At 37.8% G+C, this 20,026-nt stretch overlaps 1 protein-coding gene across 1 annotated transcript in view; it reads left to right on the top strand.

Moving 5' to 3' along the window:
* The first annotated feature begins 3,787 nt into the window (after positions 1-3,787).
* Positions 3,788-20,026, top strand: part of MTX2 (metaxin 2) — a 64,170-nt gene continuing 47,931 nt past the window's right edge. Inside the window, exon 1 of the mRNA XM_040643558.1 lies at positions 3,788-3,987. Within this exon, the coding sequence (XP_040499492.1) occupies positions 3,948-3,987 (40 nt within the window). The 5' untranslated portion in view covers positions 3,788-3,947. The remainder of the gene's footprint in view (positions 3,988-20,026) is intronic.

Raw genomic sequence — 20,026 nt, 5'->3', positions numbered from 1 at the left:
AGGGGGGTGGGGGAATGGGATAGACCGATGATGGGTAGTAAGGAGGGCACGTATTGCATGGTGCACTGGGTGTTATACACAACTAATGAATCATCGAGCCTTACATCGGAAACCGGGGATGTACTGTATGGTGACTAACATAATATAATAAAAAATCATTAAAAAAAAAAAAGTAGATAAGACATTTTTCAACCACCCGTGAAAATCACCCTCACTAGATATAGTTAAAAGACTCAGCTCCCAATAATAACATAAAGCTATGGAAGTGCCTAATTTGGCAGAATATTTTGGAAATTTAGCATTTTAATTACAGTTGGAAACCAGTCAATATTAGAAGAATTCAGGCCCACTATAATCGATAGCGTAGATATTTCCCAAAGTGTAGTGTTGTAGTCAATATGCCTGTAGTTCATTTGAGGGTGTGCTAGCCTAAAATACAAGAGGGTGGGATCAGAAAGTGAGAAAATGATAAGAACTTAGTTCTGGGTCGATCATGATGTCTTAGGAATTAAACAAAATGGATGAAAGAGGAGTTGAGAGATGTGAGGACAAATGGTTGCCACATTTCTGTATCCTTTAAAAAATATCTTTGCAAACCCCATATATTAGATCGCTTGTAGTTGTCTACAATTCCATTATTTTTAAAGAAGTAAAAACTGTTAACAGATGAAGAAAAAAGCTCCAGGGCATAACATGGTTACCTTAGTGTTTTTAATGGTATTCACACTTTATTTGGATTGATTGAATTATCCATAATTAATTCTGTTGATGGGGGTGGGAAGCAGGAGACTAATTTGATAAAAAAGGCCTGAATTTATCTTATCATTGTCAAGTAAATAGTATAATTTTGAAGGAATCTCAGCCTAAATTTTATCTTGCAGGCATTTTTCAAAAAAGAAAATATTTACATTTAAAATGTTAACATTCTGTCAGAGAAAAATGAAATGCAAATAAAATGCCTTAGTATTTTAATGTTAATAAAGTATATATTCATCATGATAGCTCTGTATTTCCTATTTAATATAGTAATATAAAATCTAGATTAGAGACATGAAAAAATTTTCATGATAGAACAGTTTTGCAAGAAAACTGATTTTATTAGGGCAAACAATGTTCACATCATGCATTAATATTTTATTTTAAATAATTGTGTGATTACCCTTTTAGTAACATATGGATTCCCTAGCACTTTTGTTTTATAACCTCATCCTTAAAAATTCCAGTGGCTTGTTTTCTTGTATTTTCCTTAATTGTGATCTTAAACAGATCTTCAGTTTTAAATCTGCTAGTTGTTCTTATACAGATGCATAAAAACATTTACTCCAGTTGGTTATTTATTCAAAGACAGCTTGTTTGTGGATACCATCAGGACATCTGCATTTTATTGGATCTAATTTTTAGTAATAAAGACCTCCCACATTATAGATTCTTTCCAGTCTAAATTAGCCTGTGTGGGAAGCAAAGGAACCATCAGTCAGGGAGAAAAAGTGAATCCATATGGTGCTGATGAGTCTGTTTCCCCAGCTACAATGATGAAAGGGTTGAGCATAGACAGTGCCCCTAGCAGATCCCTGTTTCTTTCTCAAAAGTTTGCTAGAATAGGGTTGGTGTCAGTCCCGAGCCAGTACCTTTGAACCAGCCCAGTTCGTCAATGTGCTATGCATCAAACATAGACACCTAACTGAAATTTTGAGGGCACATTCTCCTTTGCCTCTAATCTTGCTCTGTTTCTCTTACATGTATGCCCAGTCCCTGGATTTTGCTGTTCTCCTACTTTGGGGCTCACCTTTGCCCTTTGGATTTGTTGGATTTTGGATTTTCTGGTGGAATCCTAAGGCCTTTGGTTCAGGTTCCCACATAAACTCTATGATACGGAGAAATCTTAAAAAAAAAACCTGCAAGTGTCAAAAAGTAGTCAAAAATTTTATTCCAGCTTTTAAAAAGTGACAAACCAAACTTGGTAACAGAACTAGAACAGGTGACAGATCTTCACTTTCACAAGTTATACTAGTTCACTGTGCAGAGAAGCAGATAGGAATTGAAAGCTTTTTTTTTCAATCGACTCCCCATATTCTGGAACAGTTAATTTTTCTTGGTCAGTATTATTCATGGGATAAGGAGGAAGAAACTGGGCACAGCATATTCTTTACCATCAGTGTTATCTCCCTCAGCACAAAGAAGAAAAACCTATTATTTCAACTCTGAATCTCAGCCAGTGAGAAGATACTGTTTCTTAAAACACTGCTGTATTTATGTTCATGTACATTTTTGGGTAAATTTAAATTTAGTTGAACAAGTTTCCTAATTGCAAAGGTGATGCAAATATTAATGATTTATCCTTCAAAAAACTTATTATTTAGTGTGGTGGGTAGAATTGTGTCCCCCCCATCCCAAAAAGAAAAAAAAAGTTATGTTCAAGTTTGTAATCTCTGGTACCTGTGAATGTGAGCTTATTTGGAAATAGTCTTTGCAGATAAAATCAGTTAAGATGAGGTCATGCCAGATTAGGGTAGCCTCTAATTCAATGACTGGTGTCCTTATTAAGAAGAGGGAAATTTGGATACAAACATACTCTGCCATGTGATGATGAAACCGGAGACTTGAGTTGATGGGTCTATAAACCAAGGAAGGCCAAAGATTGCTGGCACCTCCAGAAGCTACAAAGAGTCAGGAAAAAGATTTTTCGTATTGAGAGAAAGCATGGCCCTGTGGACACCTTGACTTTGGACTTCCAACTTCTAAAATTGGGATAGAACAAATTTCTGTTGTTTTAAGCCCTTTAGTTTGTGGTAGTCTGTTATGAATTTCTCATCAGTGAAAGGGGGCCTTGGCTCACCAGATGATCTCTGAAGTCAGTTGCACTTGTAATATTTTATGCTTCTAAATCTGTAACATACCCTGATGTTTCTTTAATTATATGCTTGTATAAACTGTATAAAAAGTCACTTATGGATTTAATGTCTCCTCCTCTTCCTCCCCTCTCACCCCCAAAAAGGGAGAAGTGTGTGAAACTTATCTCATTCTACAAGATGAGCCTCTTTTCACGTGTCCAGAATTGAAGGGCACACTACCTCTCAGCTTAGGAGCTGCTCATGCCTCCTCTCTGGCAAGCACGTTTGAATAACGGAATAAACACTAATGTCTGTCATGGACTTTTCGAGCTAGCAGTCTAGTGAAACAGAGGAAATGCAACATGTATTTGAATCTGGGCCCCATCATACTCCCTGAGCAGGCAGTTTAAACTCTCTAAGCCTGTTTCCTTATCCATAAAATGGCGATAACAATATTGACTTCTTGGTTGTTGAGAAGTTGACATGAAATGGAATGCTGTATACATTTTTTAAAGGAACTGGTATGGTGCGCTTAAAAACATTACTTGCGGGGGCGCCTGGGTGGCTCAGTCTGTTCAGCACCCCACTGAGGTCATGATCTCAGGGTTGTGAGATCCAGCTCTGCGCCCCGCGCTGGCCCCGCAGCAGGGAGTCTGCCCCTACCCCCGCTCGCGCTCTCGCATAAAGAACTAATTCTTAAAAAAGAAAAAAATCATAACTTGCTTAGAAAATTCTCACTTACAGAAAGGATACTGAAAACCTCCAGGATCTCTCTTTCTGCGGAGCCTAGAGCGCTCGGGAAGCAGGCACCCCGCCCCCGGACGCCGGGCGGCCGGGAGGAGATTGGGACTCGGGAACTCGGACTGGGGGAGGAGCGCGGTGGTGGCGCTGGCGGAAGTGCTCTCCCTCCACTGTCAGCCGCGCCGGAAGTTCCCGGCCAGGCCTGGCGGTAACCTTGGGGTCTTCACCGCCTCCACGGGCGCCTGGGTGGGCTGTGCGAGTCCGAGCCCCGAGCCGGGATCACGCTTGGTAGCAGCAGGAGACGCCGGGGTTTCAGAAGAAGACGCTGAGGGCCGTGGGGAGTAGAAACCGCGGGCGCAGGGCCGCCCAGCAGACATGTCTCTAGTGGCGGAAGCCTTCGTCTCGCAGATCGCAGGTAGCGCGCCTGGCCTCGGGCTGCGGGTGGAGGCGGGGGCGGCGCGGGGCAGTGGCGGGGAGCAGCGTGGGGTTTAAGGGCTGCAGCTTTGCCTTTTGTGGCATTAGGTGCTGCACCCAGGCCTGGGGATACAGGCGGGCATGGAGTACCAGCCTCATCTCACGAATGAGAAAACTGAGGGGGAGACACTTAGCCAAGGTCACACCGCAGGGGCAGTAATACCGTCTTCCTTCTCGTGGGCGTACTTTGTGCAGCTCCGGGTTGGGTCCGGAGGGGCTAGGGTGCGTGGAGGAGGCTGTGGGTTGGTTTGGGGGGCGTGGCCACAAGGGCCAGGTATTAATAAGGCTTCAGTCTGAGAGTGGGGGTAGCCTCGGTCGTGAGATCTGAAGTTTAAGGTGATTGTCACCAATGAGTTGCCCTTGTTGCCTGATGCCATTTAACGGCCACCGAAGTTCTTGCTTCCTCTCCAAGCAATACAGTATTGTCATTTGCTAAATCTCTAGGATTCACCGAAAAGTCTTTCGGTCTACATATACTTTTTAGAAACACCTTTGATTTGATGGACTGAACGTGGCTGATGTAAATAGATTTCTGTTTTCGAGGTTCTTATTTACCGTAGTGAAAGAAATTAAATACTGTTGAGGAAGTGAGACTAGACATAGGTATTGTAGGTGTAGGTCGAGGGGTAATAGCTGATCTTTAAATGGAGTTAATCTTAATTTCCTAGCAGTATTTTCAACATGAGTAAAGAGACAGTTACCAGGATAAATAGGTACATTTGAAATGAAGTAGTATTTTGGAAATGGAAAGTACTGAATGTGTCATAAAATTTGCCAAAATGTTTTTCATTGCATTGCATTTGTGTGAACATACATTTCTTTTTTTCTTTTTTCATTTAAATACATTGTTTCTGGAGGAGAGAGAAGCTCTCACTAGATTACAGGCTTCATGAAAGTAGGAATCTACTTGTTTTGGCCCACATTATATCCTGAACACCTGTTAGTTGGTGCTCAATAAATATTTGTGACTTGAATCAATGAATAAGCTTGAGATTTCAAACAATGACTATTTCTATTTTTACTGTTTATGTTAAAAGTTAGCTCAGGGGCGCCTAGGTGGCGCAGTCATGAAGCGTCTGCCTTCGGCTCAGGGCGTGATCCCGGCTTTCTGGGATCGAGCCCCATGTCAGGCTCATCTGCTAGGAGCCTGCTTCTTCCTCTCCCACTCCCCCTGCTTGTGTTCCCTCTCTCGCTGGCTGTCTCTCTCTGTCAAATAAATAAATAAAATCTTTAAAAAAAAAGTTAGCTCATTGATTTAATTTCCATTTCTGCTATGTTAAAAAAAATCAACTATTTCACCATTGTGTGCTGATTCTGGTATACTGTATACATTATGTCCCAAAGTGTGATTTCTTCTAAAGAAAAAATGATAAATCTCTTTTAATAAACTTTTGATAAGTTTGGAACTTTGTTTCAGTTAGTGAAATTTAAGAATTCCTAGGAATTTCATTTGTGTGCCATCTTAGCTATTTCTAATCTATTACTCTAGAAGGAGGGATTTAAAGATGAATAATTCAATAAATGGTGTTGGGACAACTCCTAAGTCATACACCACAAGAATAAATTCCAAATGAATTAAAGATCTAAATGTAAAATAAGGACAAAAACCAAATTGTAATAAAATAATTAGGAGAAAATATAGGAGATAGTTTCAGTAATCTCGGGTAGCAGAGGAGGGCTAAGCAAGACACAGAATCCAAAATCCCTGGGAGAAAAAATTGGCAGATTTGATTGCAGAAAAATTTAAAAAGATTTATATGATAAACACATAAGTTTCTACAAAAATTAGTGAAAAAGAAAACAGGATCAAGAGTAAAGGATAGGAACAGGCAATTCACAAATGGGGAAATGCAAATAGACAATGAGCATATGAAAAGATGCTGTCACTAAAAGTAGATAAAGTTTTCCATTTAGTCAAATGGGCAAAAATGAATATAATTTCTAGAACTGACAAGGGTGTGGGGGAAAACATCTGCCCTCAGACTATTGATGAGTCTGTAAATTATTATTAGTTTTTGAGAACTTAATATAGCAATATTGATTAAAATGCTATCCTTTGACCCAGAAACTTTTCAGGGAATTTATCTGATAGAAATATAAGTACCATTATTTAAAACAATATATAGCAGTATTCATTATAGCATAAATTTTAATAGCAAAAAACCAGAAATGTCCTCAATATATGTAAAATTATGGTATGCCCACATTATTACAAATAATAGAAATGAAGAAATATACCTGTTAAATATATTGGCTTGAAATTTATGATTATCCTAAGTAAAAACAAGTTATAGGATAATATATATACTGTATGAACCCATTGTTGTTAAATAAACCCTATACAAACCTGTATATGTTTATGTAAGCAAAGAAAAACATAGAATGTTCAACTCATTTTTTTTTTTTGAAAGATTTTATTTATTTATTTGACAGAGATAGAGACAGCCAGCGAGAGAGGGAACACAAGCAGGGGGAGTGGGAGAGGAAGAAGCAGGCTCATAGCGGAGGAGCCTGATGTGGGGCTCGATCCCATAACACCAGGATCACGCCCTGAGCCGAAGGCAGACGCTTAACCGCTGTGCCACCCAGGCGCCCCTGTTCAACTCATTTTAACCAGTAATTTCAGAGTAATAAGGATAGGGAGTTGGTGGAGGGTAGAGGAACTACATTTCTGAATAGTTTGAATTGTTATAGTGAGAATATTTTACTTGTGTAGTTTAAACGATTGTAATTTAAAAAATTTAAAAGATTGTATTTGGGCAAGCAGTGAAATAAGGGGTGGCTAAAATAATTAATTTATATGAAACATTATGTTTGACTTATAAGTGACTTATAAGTGTGAGTCAGATCAAGCAACTATGCGGAGTATTTTATTTCTGGCAGTAATTTGATTTTCTTGGAAGACGTCAACCTCAAGAGATTAGAGATACATATCTATATAGTCCTATTATAAATATAATAAGTAACTGTGAATCTGTTTTCTTGGATGAATGCTCTCATTTTTAGTGTTTGCTTATTATTCTTCCTTTCAGTGGGTGTGAGCCAACACACTGGTATTTCTTTTGGAAACGTTTAAAGGCGTCTTGCATCTATCTGTAATATTCTTGAGAGCCTTATTCTTAAGGCATCTTTTTGGAAGACTTCTCTGAACTCCCCAGGTTAAGTGAACCAATTTTGTCTCTTTACTATCAGTGTATTCTCCACCAAACTCCCCCAGTTTTTAATCCTTACTGTACTTTAGTGGCTTACTTTCTTTATCTCCACTGCTATTACCTGAGTTCAGGACTTCGTCATTTCTCACTTGGATTACCTTGGTAGTGTCTGAATTGGTTTCCGTGTTTCTAGTATGGCCTCCTTCCAATACAGTCTCCGCACTGCAGCCTCAGTGGGGTTTTGCTTATATTATTTTATTGTTATTTTCCTAAAATGCAAATGTGACTCCTCTTGTTTTAACATCTTCATTAGTTCGGGACTGTCATATGGCATATAAGACCCGCCATAAGTTAGTCCATCTCTTCAGCCTCATCTCTTGTCTCTCTTAAATTCTTACCTTTCTAAACTATTTGTAGAGTTCATCTTTGGCACATACTGTACTCTGCCTGAAATGCCCACTTTGCTTGGTTAACTCTTGTTTGTCCCTTAAGACTGGGCACATTTTAACCTGTTAGTCTCTCTTACATTTTTTCCGGCCAAATGAGAACTGGTTCTTTTTCTCTCTTTTTTTTTTTCTGATAATAATTATGGTACATGGCCATTGTAGACAATGAGGTAATCCAAAAGGATCTGAAGAAGAAAATAACAATCGCCTAAAATCATAACACCCAGATTTAGACTTTAAAGTTTCACCGTCATCATTAAAACTTTGGTGAGCAGAGCTATCTTGTTCTCTGCCCCTAAATTAAAAAAAAAAAACAACACATAAATAATACAAAACGTACATACTTTTTTGTAACCTATTTTGTCGTATAACATTGAGATGTTTCCTTGTCTGCAAATGGAATTACATATCATCATTTTCAGTGGTTACACAGTATTTCATTACATATCATCATTTTCAGTGGTTACACAGTATTTCAATGAAGAAATCATAGTTTACTTATCTAGTCTCGTTTTTGTGGTTATTTAGTGTGTTAGATTAATTCAACCAGAGAAGCAGAAACTGTAGGACCTTGATCTCTAGGCTCTAGCTTTGGCTCTAGCTCTAGCTTTGTATCTGTGTCTCTACACATGCATGCATGCGCGCGCACATACACACACACACACACACACACACAGGGAATTGGCTTGTGCTGTTGTGGGGGTTGGCCAACCAAGGACCATGTCCACAAAGTAGGCAGCCAGGAAGGGGAGCTCCAGGAGGAAGAAAAGGCATATGCAGCAGGTGCTGCTTGCAGTGTATGAACTCTTAGGCCCTCTGTTAAAAGACTTCCAAAAGATTAGATCAGGCACACCCAGGATAATCTCCCTTTAGATGAATGTAAAGTCAACTGATTGGGGACTTAATTTGTATCAGCAAAATCCCTTCACAGCAGCACCTAAATTAGTGTTTGGATAACGGGGAGAAGGTGTTTGTATGCTACAAAATGGCTGTTGCTTCTCTTTTGTCCTCCCAGAGCCTGCTAGAGAATGTCCCTTGTAGCTCACTGTAATCAGAAACAGTAGAAAGGGAACTCTGGCAACTGTAGTTCAGTCTAGCCAAGTTGATGTATCCTAAAGCCGTCACTGGTATATATCATTTTTCTCTGATGTGAACAGTGCTTTCATAGACATAATTGTGGATCTACTGAGTAGTTTCTTTGGATAAATTTCTTAAAGTGGAAAAAGATTTTGAATTGTTCTTGTTATTTAATAATACGGAAAGAAAGGATAAATTATTTTGAATTTTAATTCTGAATTTTCTTAATTTTTAATTTTTGAATTAATAGCTTGGATCTTTAGATGATGATATCCTTGATTTAGAACTTTGGAAGAGGGATAAAAATAATCCTGGATATTGAATCATTTTCAAAATCTTTTATAACAGCCTATGTATTTTAAATTCTCATTTGATTGGTGTTTTTTTTTTTAATGGTAAGATTTTCCACATTATGAAGTTTTTATTTTTCTTTTTAATTTTTTACTGTCACTGGGGTATATATCCTAGGGGAGAGTTGAGTATCCCCATTTGGGTTGTGTGAGCACATTTGGAGCAGCCACTGTAGCCAAAAGGATGGAGTACTGTGATGGACAAACCTTGACTCCCTTGCTTATCCCTGTGCTAGAAGTGGCTCCAGGCTTAAGGACTCCACAGAGCCATCAAATGCACACAAAAGGAGAGAGAGGTGCTGAGCACTAAACAGCAGAAATCTCCCACAGTGTCAGTCACTTTTAGTGTCAATCACTTTTTTTTTTTTAAGATTTTATTTTTAAGTGTTCTCTACACCCAACGTGGGGCTCGAACTTCCAGCCCCTGAGATCAAGGGAGTCATATGCTCCACAGACTGAGTCAGCCTATGTGCCGTATCAGTCATTTCTTTCACCTTGCTTTTACACTTCCGATGGACTTTGGAGTACATCAGACATGACTACTTACTAAATGTGTGACCTTGGGCAAATTACTTGCCTTTTTAAGCCTTAGGTTTTTTATTTGCAAAATGGCAAAGATAATTTTATCTTTTTTAAAGATGATGAGAAAAGATAATAATGCTTAGCCTTGTGTCCGACACACTGTAAGCACTCCATAAGTGTTCATTAATATCATTGTTAGCTGTTTGCCTGTCAGTTTTTCTCTTTTACCAGATTTTGCCTCTGATGGAGTGGCAGTCTGTTTATTAGACATTGCCAAGACGTTTTGGCCTTAAAAACTTAGCTGGTGGGGCGCCTGGGTGGTGCAGTGGTTAAGCGTCTGCCTTCAGCTCAGGGCGTGATCCCAGGGTCCTGGGATGGAGCCCTGTATCGGGCTCCTCGGCAGGGAGCCTGCTTCTTCCTCTCCCACTCCCCCTGCTTGTGTTCCCTCTCTCGCTGGCCGTCTCTCTCTCTGTCAAATAAAATAAAATCTTAAAAAAAGGAAACTTAGCTGGTAATTATCTAGTTACTGATAATAAGAGTAAGCATCCCTTTTTGAGCCACTGTTCTGGATGATTTAGATACATAATTGCTAATATTAACAATTTGATCCTGTTTGATAGATATTATTCTTGTTTTATAGATGAGGAAATTGAAGCTCCTTCGGTAACAGAATATAAAGGTTAGGAACCGGGCCTTAGGAGTAAGACAGAACTGAGTTCTAAGTTCAGCTCTCTGCCTCTTGCTCTGTGATTTTGGGCAGACTGTCCCAGGCCACGGTTTCCTTATTTGTAAAAGGGGTAAAATATTTTATAACATATCAAACATCTAGTTTATAGTGGTACATAGTAGTTTCTGTTACCACTTTTATTGCCCGAGTGCCTTTGAGGATGTTATATTTTTAAGTTACTCTTTTGCTGTATTGGACAGCATGTTGTCCAGAGTGTCTTTATTTCTAGTAACCCTATACCATCTTTCTGAATGACCTTATTACTTCACCACAGCCTTGCTATATTTTAAGCATATCAGTTAATTTCATACTGTAATTATTAATCTTTTGAAATCAGTACAGTATCTGTTCTGTTCTTTATTTAGAAGCTCAGTAAACTATATAAAGGATAAAAAAAGACTTGCAATATTTCATTTATCTCATTGTGGGCATGTGGGTGCTTAATTATTTAAATTTATTAATAACTTCATTCTAGCAGTAGCATTAATTTATATTATGATCTGGAAAAGTAGTTTTATGGGTTCCATGGAACCCATATGTAAGCATCTTGAAAGTAAGTATTATCAGGAGAGGCATGTTTACAACATTTTATTTTTATATCATCAGTAAAATATTTTCCGTTTCATCTCTATTCCACGTAAGTACCAGGAAATGTGGACTTTATTTATTTATTTTTGAGAGAGAGAGAGAGAGAATTTTATTTAAGAGCGAGCATGGGGTGGGGGAGGGCGGGGCAGAGGGAAAGGGGGAGAGAGAGAGAGAGAGAATCTTAAGCAGCCTCGCGTTTAGCACAGAGCCGGGCTTGGGGCTCAGTCTCACAATCCTGAGATCATGACCTGAGCTGAAGTTAAGAGTCAGACATTTAACAGATTGAGCCAGCCAGGCACCCCGGAAATGTGGGCTTTAAAAAGCAGTTTGGAAGGGTACTAGAAGCTCAAAGAAGTGGAAAACATAGTTTAAAAGTCCTTTGTAAAATAAAAGTGATGCTATTGCTCACAAGGTTTATTGAGAATGCAGAAAGTGATAGTCAGAGCTATTATATCTGATACTCAAAGCTCTATATCTGCATGCCTGACTATCTAATGATGATGATTGTAGCAGATAATTAAAATACAATGCGTTCAATTCTTTTGTTCTTGAAAAAAAGATACATCGTTAGTTTTGCTTAGTATTCTGAGAATTCTCCGAGATTGAGGTAGGCATTGAGGAATTATTGGGAAGTTACTGAACTGGCCATCACATTTCAGAGAATCTTCTTTCATTTATATGAGTCATGTGAATAGTCTCATACTATAGTGCTTATCACCTGGCACGAGTGAAGGGGAATTGAGAGGGCAGATGGAAAAGCAAAGACAAAATAGGTTCTACTTCAGAGTGGAGGCAAAGTACACTTATATTCATGAATAGGTTGGAAACCAAATTCTCAGAGGCAATGTTTCATTGCCTTTTAGAAAACTTTGATATGATGTGAAGATCAGTTGAAAGTTTCTGATCCTACAGTAGTCCATAGTTAATCATAATGTGAATTTTAATTTTCTTGTATGCTTTATTAACATTCCATGCTCTGAAATTACATGATTTTTAGTTTTTTATTTAAAAGATTTGATGATTGGTTACCCCATAAAGATTTGCTAGTCTTTTTTCTGTGAAGACTTGAGTTATTAACGTTAGCTCAAGCCTTCCCTGAGTGAAAATTGAAAGAAAATATCATCAAACTTTTTAACATTTTTCAAACATTTTTGAAATTTCTTGATAAGCAGTTATCAGATGGACTGAAGATACCGAATGGAGATGAGATATTAAATTCAGGCTTCTCATTTTTTGTTCAAAGACAGAAATTATAATATTCAGCAAATGTGTAGAAGTATTTGCCTTGCCAGTAAGAGCAATGCACGTTTTAATTTTTTATTGCTTTGTAAATGATCCTCTGTTCTTGAACACTTATTTTTGTATGCTGTATAAATGAATCATGGTTTTGAACTTTTCTACATCAGTAATAAAAATGAAATTTGATTGGTTAGTGATAAAGAGGGTTCTTTTCATAAAAACAATCATTTTGTCATGGCAATTCCCATTAACTGTAACTGCGTTAGCAAAATAGAAACCGTAAAAGGCGTTTCATTGTGCTTATACACTTAACTATGTTTTTGTGCTGATTATATATTTTTATCTTTAAGAACTTTTATAAACCAAAGAAGTTTCATCATGACTTAAACTGCATTTGGATTTTCAAGAAAGTTTGTTGGGTAAATTTATCCCAGGGGATATAGCATCCTTAAATATTGTCATGGAATTGCCCCCATGTCCTATTCTACTACCTGATAAACTAGAGCACTGACTAGAACTTCATACAAATAAATTGTATCATTTGTTAGATGGGAAGAGGGCCATAATTTCTCCAGCATTTTTTTTCTGTAAGCTAATATTGGCAGCTGATGCTTTAATGATCTGGCCTTTTGTTAACATCCTTTTCTTTTGATTATTAGTCTTTACATTATAGGGGAATGTTTTGGCATCATGCATAATAAGCTTCTGATTTTTTTATTTTATAAATTAAAAAAAGATTAAATGTTAATAAGACTGTAAAAGTAAAAGCTACTTTTTTTTTCATTAGACATTGTTATAATTTAATTTTTACTATTCATCCGTTTAACACTTTAGTTTGGCTAGTGGATGAGAACTGGTTATATAATGTTAACTATGTGGTAATTTGTATTTATTTTTTAGTTGAGATTGTGAATTATTTTTTTTTTTGAGATTGTGAATTTTTTTTAAAGATTTTATTTACTTCAGAGAGAGAGACAGAGAGAAAACAAGCGCAAGCAGGTGGGGGGAAGGGTAGAGGGAAAGGGAGATGTAGACTCCCCACTGAGCGGGGAGCCCGACCCAGGGCTGGATCCCAGGTCCCCGAGATCATGACCTGAGCCACATGGGCACCCCAAGATTGTGAATTATTCTTGATGTATTTTCTTTTCAAACAGATTACTCCTTGCCATATATACTTGTACTGATTTCCCCATATTGTCATTTTGTGACTGTTCAGAGAAGGTAAAGTAATTTTAATATTAAATATTTTGAAAGGGAGATAATGTTTTAGAAATGATAGAGTGCAGTTTAAAGACACATATAAAGTATGTTTCATTATTCACTGTTTTGGATTATCTTTGTATCATAGGTAAATGGCTTTACTGGTCTGCTTCTTATAAAAAGATTATAGTAAGCTTTGAGTTTAGCTAGCATAATTACATCATTTTTCTCTTGGATTCTTTTTTTTCTCATTTCCTGAATGATGTAGCAACTGCCGACAGACCAGAGTTTCTGATGGAGGTAAGCCATTGTAGTCACTGGGTTCCAAATTCTGGGGACTGGAGGTCAAGGAGTGGTGATGTGGTCAGGAAGTTGGAGAGTGAAATTTCAGGAAGGTAAATTTCAAGTAATGCGTTAATAAAATGGCACTGACTAGAGGGAGGATAGAAATGTCAAAATCTATGCCTGAAGCAGTAAATGGAATTTATAAATGTAGCATGGTCAGGAGTCAGTTTGGTAACTGATTTAGGTGGAGTTCTGAGGCTTCATTCAGATGGATTGATACTTAATTCTGTCTTTAATGATAGATCTGTAACTAAGAGTAACTATTAAAACTGTAACTGTTCAGTTACTATTGTAGTATACAAATCACACCACAACTTAGGGATGTAAAGCAGCCATTTTATTATGTTCATGGATCCTGTGGGTCAATTCAGACATCACAGGTGAGATGGCTTGTTTCTACCTCACAATGTCTGGGTCTTCATCTGGAAAGACTCAAAGGCTAGGGATCCAACATTTGAGGGCTGGAAACATCTGGAAGCCTCTTCACTCACGTGCCTAAGAATTGCTGACAAGGAACTCAGCTGTGGTTGTCTTCTGGAATATTTTATACATGGCCTTTCCATGTGGCCTGGCTTCCTTGGAGTGTGGGAGCTTCAGAGTAGTCAGACATTTTGCTCAATGCTCCAAAGGCGTGTGTTCAAGCTACCGAAGGAGAAGATGCATTACCTTTTATGACCTTGCCTTGGAAATCTTGAAGCATCACTTCTGCCATATTCTGTCGGTTACAACAGAGTTAGAAGTCTGCCCAGATCAAAGGGGAGGGGATTTAACTTTACCCCTTGATGGGTGGATGGGATAGGTGGGGTCTTGGTGAGGTTCTAGAAGAGCTTGTAGGACAGGTTATACTGTTGTGGCCATTTTTAAGAACGTAATATGCCACAGTGGACAAGGTGGTAATATACTGGTGCAGAGGGGTCAGCTGAGTCTGTTTTAATTAGATCTGGGAACGGGCTAGTCCCATTCATATAGGTTCTAAAACAAGATGGGGGTGGATGAGAGGTGGGTGTAGGTAGAATGGTGTGTAAAGGTGGTAAGGTGTTATTGCACATTACAGTCAGTTATCTGTGGGGCTCTCTAAAACAAGCCAGGCTTGTATTGCATGGCGTTTCTCAAACCTCATGCACGCACTTGCAACACATGTTCCCTTTTTTCTCACCAAAGGCCTGTTAAATGTGAAGGTTGAGGGCAGCTTGAGGGCAAGTATATTTTTAAAACACTCCATAGGTGATTGGGCTGTGCACCTCTTGTTAGGAACCATTAAACAATTTGGAGAGAAAGTGAATTTATGAGTTTCCACTGTTGAATTTGTAAATATTATTGAGATTTTATCATTCCTTAATTTGCTTTGATGGTTTATTTCCAGAATTACAGCAATTTTTTGCTGTCAGGCATCTTTCAGGCTTTAGATAGCAAAAGACCTGCTTGATTTCCTACAGAATATATTTATTTGTAGGTTGAGTACCTAATTTGCAACTAGGTCCTCTGCTGGGTGCTGAGTTACCTAGAAAAGTAAAACAATTCTTGCTTTTGATAAACTTAATTCTTATGTAGGACACATCCATTGGAATGGATGGTTTCGATATAAAGTGGTGTATTGTTTAATACAAATGGTAATTTAGGAAGTCTTTACTGAGCGTGTTTTTTCCCTTCTCAAACTGAATTGGGGTGTTAGATTTTTAGTAAACATCTCAACTCCTCTCCCTGCCCCTCACCTTCTGTCTGGCACACTTCTGATTATATTGGACCCAGTTCAGATTTTATCTCTTCTTGTGAATTCTTTCTTGTCTTCCTCGGGCAGAATATGTACTTTTGGTCTGACACTTCTGTTAATAGTAAATATTGATATATTCTGTAAGCTAGAGACTGTATAAGGCACTTACATGATTTATCAGATTTTATTCTTCCAACAACGTTACAAGGGAGGTAATATTTTCCCTTTTTACAGATGAAGTAGTTGAGGCAAGAATAGGTTAAGCAACTTGGTCAAGATTACTCAGATAATAAGCTGTAGAGTTGGGAGGGGAACTCAGATATGTCTGACTTTAATACGTATGTTTTTCCCTATACCACCCGTATTCACTTAGTGTATTTTAATTTTTTAAAAAAAGATTTAATTTATTTTGGGGGGGGGAAGAGAGAGCGTGTATGCGCACACGCAGCGGGGGGAGGGGGAGAGACAAGCTGACTCTGAGCTGAGCATGGAGCCCGTTGTGGGGCTTGATCTCAGGACCCTGAGATCATGACCTGAGCTGAAACCAAGAATCCCTAACCGACTAAGCCATTCAGGTTTCCCTCACTTGTTGTATTCTAAGTCGTTATATATATCTTAGTCATCTGTGCTTCTCCCTGCAAACCCGTCTGTGCGCTATTCCCCCTTACCCACTCAACAAAGTTAGATCCTAGAGAGCAATGAGAGTTTTATATTCATATTTGTCTTTTTATCATATTTTGGTAGTCTAGTAGTTTATAAAAACCTATGTTTGTTCAGTTAAATGCCTTTAATATGTATTTTTCCTATGTCTCTGAGGATTTTCTACTTCTGTGCTCTTATTCATGAAGGGATTCTGTGATGGTTGGGCTATGTTATCTTGTTTCTTGTTTTTTTGTTTTTGTTCTTGGGGAATCTTGCAGTTTTGCCGAGATTTTAGAAGGTGTAATGACACATTAAATACTCTGTAGGATCATTTGTTTCATGGCGAGCTGGGAGGAGTGAGAGGAGGAATGGAAGGGGGTTGGAAAGGAATGGTCACCTACCTTGATGTGACTGAGTGTATGTAGAGTACTGAGAGTAGTTTAGTACATAGTAGATACTTAAAAACATAGGTGCTGTTACTACAGTGATTGCGTCTGATTTAGAGTAGGGGGAGAATTGCTCCTTAGTTTGAGAGACATCTATTTTCAATTTTCAAGGATTAGATTTGGAGAACTATTACACACCTTGAATATTAACATTGTTAACATTGTTGAGGTCTGATAACTTGTGTGCGGCTGTTTTGTCTTCTCTTGTGTTTTTGTGGGTTTTTTTGGCCAGAAATTGCACTTTTCATCATAACCAGCTGTTATTGTATAGTTCTGCTATTGATCTCATATTCATCTCCATTTCTGAGAAAAGTTCAGACATGGTGTCAGTGTTTCTTCTTTATAAATTTCAGATTACCATTTTTTAAAAGAGAATTCAGATTTTGAGTCCTGGCTACCAGGTTCATATCTATTCATTATCATGTAGTTGGCCTGCTTTTTATTGGAAATTAATGAAAAACGGCCGATTATTTTTATCATGTGACAAAGTCTAAACATGACTATTTGAGAAGATGACGTGTTCTTACTAAGAAAGAATGAAAGGTTTTACATTTAACTTGTATTCCTTTAACCTCAGTTATTGGCTTGTTGATGCTGGGAATTAGTTTTCTTGACCCTTGTTAACCTCCAGAAGTTTGTTAGTTTTATGAAATTGATCCTTGAGTGCCATTTTGAAATTGATCTCCAGTTTCACATAGACCGATTTAGATGGCTCATGTTCAAGCTTCATAATGACTAACTTAATTTTACTTTCCTTATTGATTACATCTAATGGAAAAACTATCATTTAACCACTTTGGTTCCAAAATAAGTGAGGCCTCCATTCATTAATCTTAAAGCCTTACCCTGGAACACTATAAAATTGCAACATGTCACTAAGGCATGTTTTAAAGCATGGCTTTAAGCCATACGTGCAAACATTTAAGTAGAATGAGATGGACAAAAATCTTCTTGAATAAATTAAACCACACAGGTCCTCACTACCACATTCTCTGAGGCAAGTGAATGAAACAGGTGAAAAGAATTTAATCATATCAGGTGTATTCTGTGTCCAAGGGACAGTCTTTTTTTGTGGTATTTACAGACCATCTGCATCAGATATACTGGGAGTGCTTGTGGCATGTTTGGATTCTTGGTCCTCATTTCTACGGTATTGGAATTTCAGAGTTTAGGGTTTGGTGGAAATACATAATTTTATGAAGTTCCACAGATGATGATTACTAAGGGTTGAGAACCACTGTTGTAGGATGATTATAATTGCTTTCATTCTAATAATTATTACGCAAGAGTGTTTATTTGTGGGCTGATAGAGCTGTGTGTTCACTGACTGGAGCCAGACTCCCTGGGGTCAAACCCTGGCTCTCGTTACTTACTAAAACACTTTGACTTTGAGCAAATTACTTATACTTGTGCCTCAGTTTTCTTACTGTAAAATAGGGATAATAATAATAATAGTGTCTACCTCATGAAGTTGTGAGATAGTTAACATATCAAGCACTTAAGTGCACAATAAACACAGTAAGAGTGTTTAAATTTTCTATTTCCCTCAACTTTATTGAGGTATAGTTTTACATATGCTTTTAAAGTATACAATTCAGCAATTTCTTAGGGTATTTACAGAGTTGTGATTATTACCACAAATTGTAGAACATTTCCATCACTCCAAAAAGAAATCTCTTGCCCATTTCCAGTCACTTTCTATGTGACTAACAACTGTTAATCTACTTTCTATCTTTGTAGATTTGCCTATTCGGAACATTCCATATAAATGGAATAATACAATTTGTTTTCATTAGTGACTGGCTTCTTTCACTGGGCATAATGCTTTTGAAGTTCATCCCTGTTACAGCATGTATCAATACTTGGTTCTTTTCATTGCCAGATGCTCTTCTATTGTATGGATGTACCACATTTTGTTCATTCATCAGTAGTTGGTCTTTTGGGTTTTTCCACTTTTTGGCTATTGTTAGAAATGCTGGTGTGAACATTCATGTACAAGTTTTCATGGATATATGTTTTTTTCCATTTCTCCTGGGTGAATACCTAGAAGTAGAATTGCTGAGTCATATGGTAATTCTGTGTTTAACATTTTAAGAAACTGCCAAACTTTTTATATTCCTACCAGCATTGTGTGAGTTCCAAATTCTCTACATCTTTTTTTTTTTTAAATTTTTTAATAGAAAAACATTTTTATTTTTAATTTTTAATTTTTATTTATTTATTTTATAACCATATTTTTAAAATTATGTTAATCACCATACAGCACATCCCTGGCTTTTGATGCAAAGTTCGATGATTCACCAGTTGCGTACAACACCCAGTGCACAATGGAATACGTGCCCTCCTCACTACCTATCACCAGCCTATCCCATTCCCCCACTCCCCTCCCCTCTGAAGCCCTCAGTTTGTTTCTCAGAGTCCGTAGTCTCTCATGCTTCATTCCCCCCTCTAGTTACCCCCCCCTTTCTTTATCCCTCTCTTCTCCTACCGATCTTCCTAGTTCTTATGTTCCATAAATGAGAGAAACCATATGATAATTGTCTTTCTCTGCTTGACTTATTTCACTTAGCATTATCTCCTCCAGGTACCAACCTTTTTAAGAACCATGTTTCTTCTTTTTCTTTTCTTTCTTTTTGTTTTTGTCTTTTTGTTGCTATTGTTTGTTTTTAAGATATTTATTTATGAGGGAGAGACCAACAATGTAGGAGGGATCCCCTTTCTCCACATCCTCTCCAACAATTGTTGTTTCTTGCCTTGTCAATTTTTGCCATTCTAACTGGAGTAAGGTGGTATCTTAGTGTGATTTTGATTTGAATTTCCCTGATGGCTAATGATTTTGAACATTTTTTCATGTGTCTGTTAGCCATTTGTATGTCTTCGTTGGAAAAGTGTCTGTTCATATCTTCTGCCCATTTTTTTGATTTGTTTATTTGTTTCTCGTGTATTGAGTTTGAGAAGTTCTTTGTAGATCTTGGATACCAGTCTTTTATCTGTAGTGTCATTTGCAAATATCTTCTCCCATTCCGTGGGCTGCCTCTTAGTTTTTTTGACTGTTTCCTTGGCTGTGCAGAAAATTAAAAAAAAAAATTTTTTTTTATTTTAAAGATTTATTTATTTGACACAGAGAGAGACAGCCAGCAAGAGAGGGAACACAGGCAGGGAGAGTGGGAGAGGAAGAAGCAGGCTCCCAGCGGAGGACCCCGATGTGGGGCTCGATCCCAGGACTCTGGGATCACTCCCTGAGCCGAAGGCAGACGCTTAATGACTGAGCCACCTAGGCGCCCCCCAAATTCTCTACATCTTTTAAACATTTTTTATTTTCTGTTTTGTTGATGATAGCCGTTCTGTGCGTGTGAAGTAGTATCTCATTATTGTGGTTTTGACTTATATTTCTCTAATTACTAATGATATTGAGTATGTTTTCATGTGCTTGTTGGTTATTCATACATCTCCTTTGGAGAAAAGTCTGTTCAAATCTTATGCCCATTAAAAATTGTGTTATTTGTCTTTAATTACTGAGTTGTAATAGTTTTTT

Source organism: Ursus maritimus, unplaced genomic scaffold (assembly GCF_017311325.1).
Source record: "Ursus maritimus isolate PB19 unplaced genomic scaffold, ASM1731132v1 scaffold_1, whole genome shotgun sequence".
In the NCBI taxonomy this organism is placed as follows: Eukaryota; Metazoa; Chordata; class Mammalia; order Carnivora; family Ursidae; genus Ursus; species Ursus maritimus.
The sequence above is the reverse complement of the archived record's forward strand: the minus strand, read 5'-3'. Positions and strand labels throughout refer to the sequence as shown.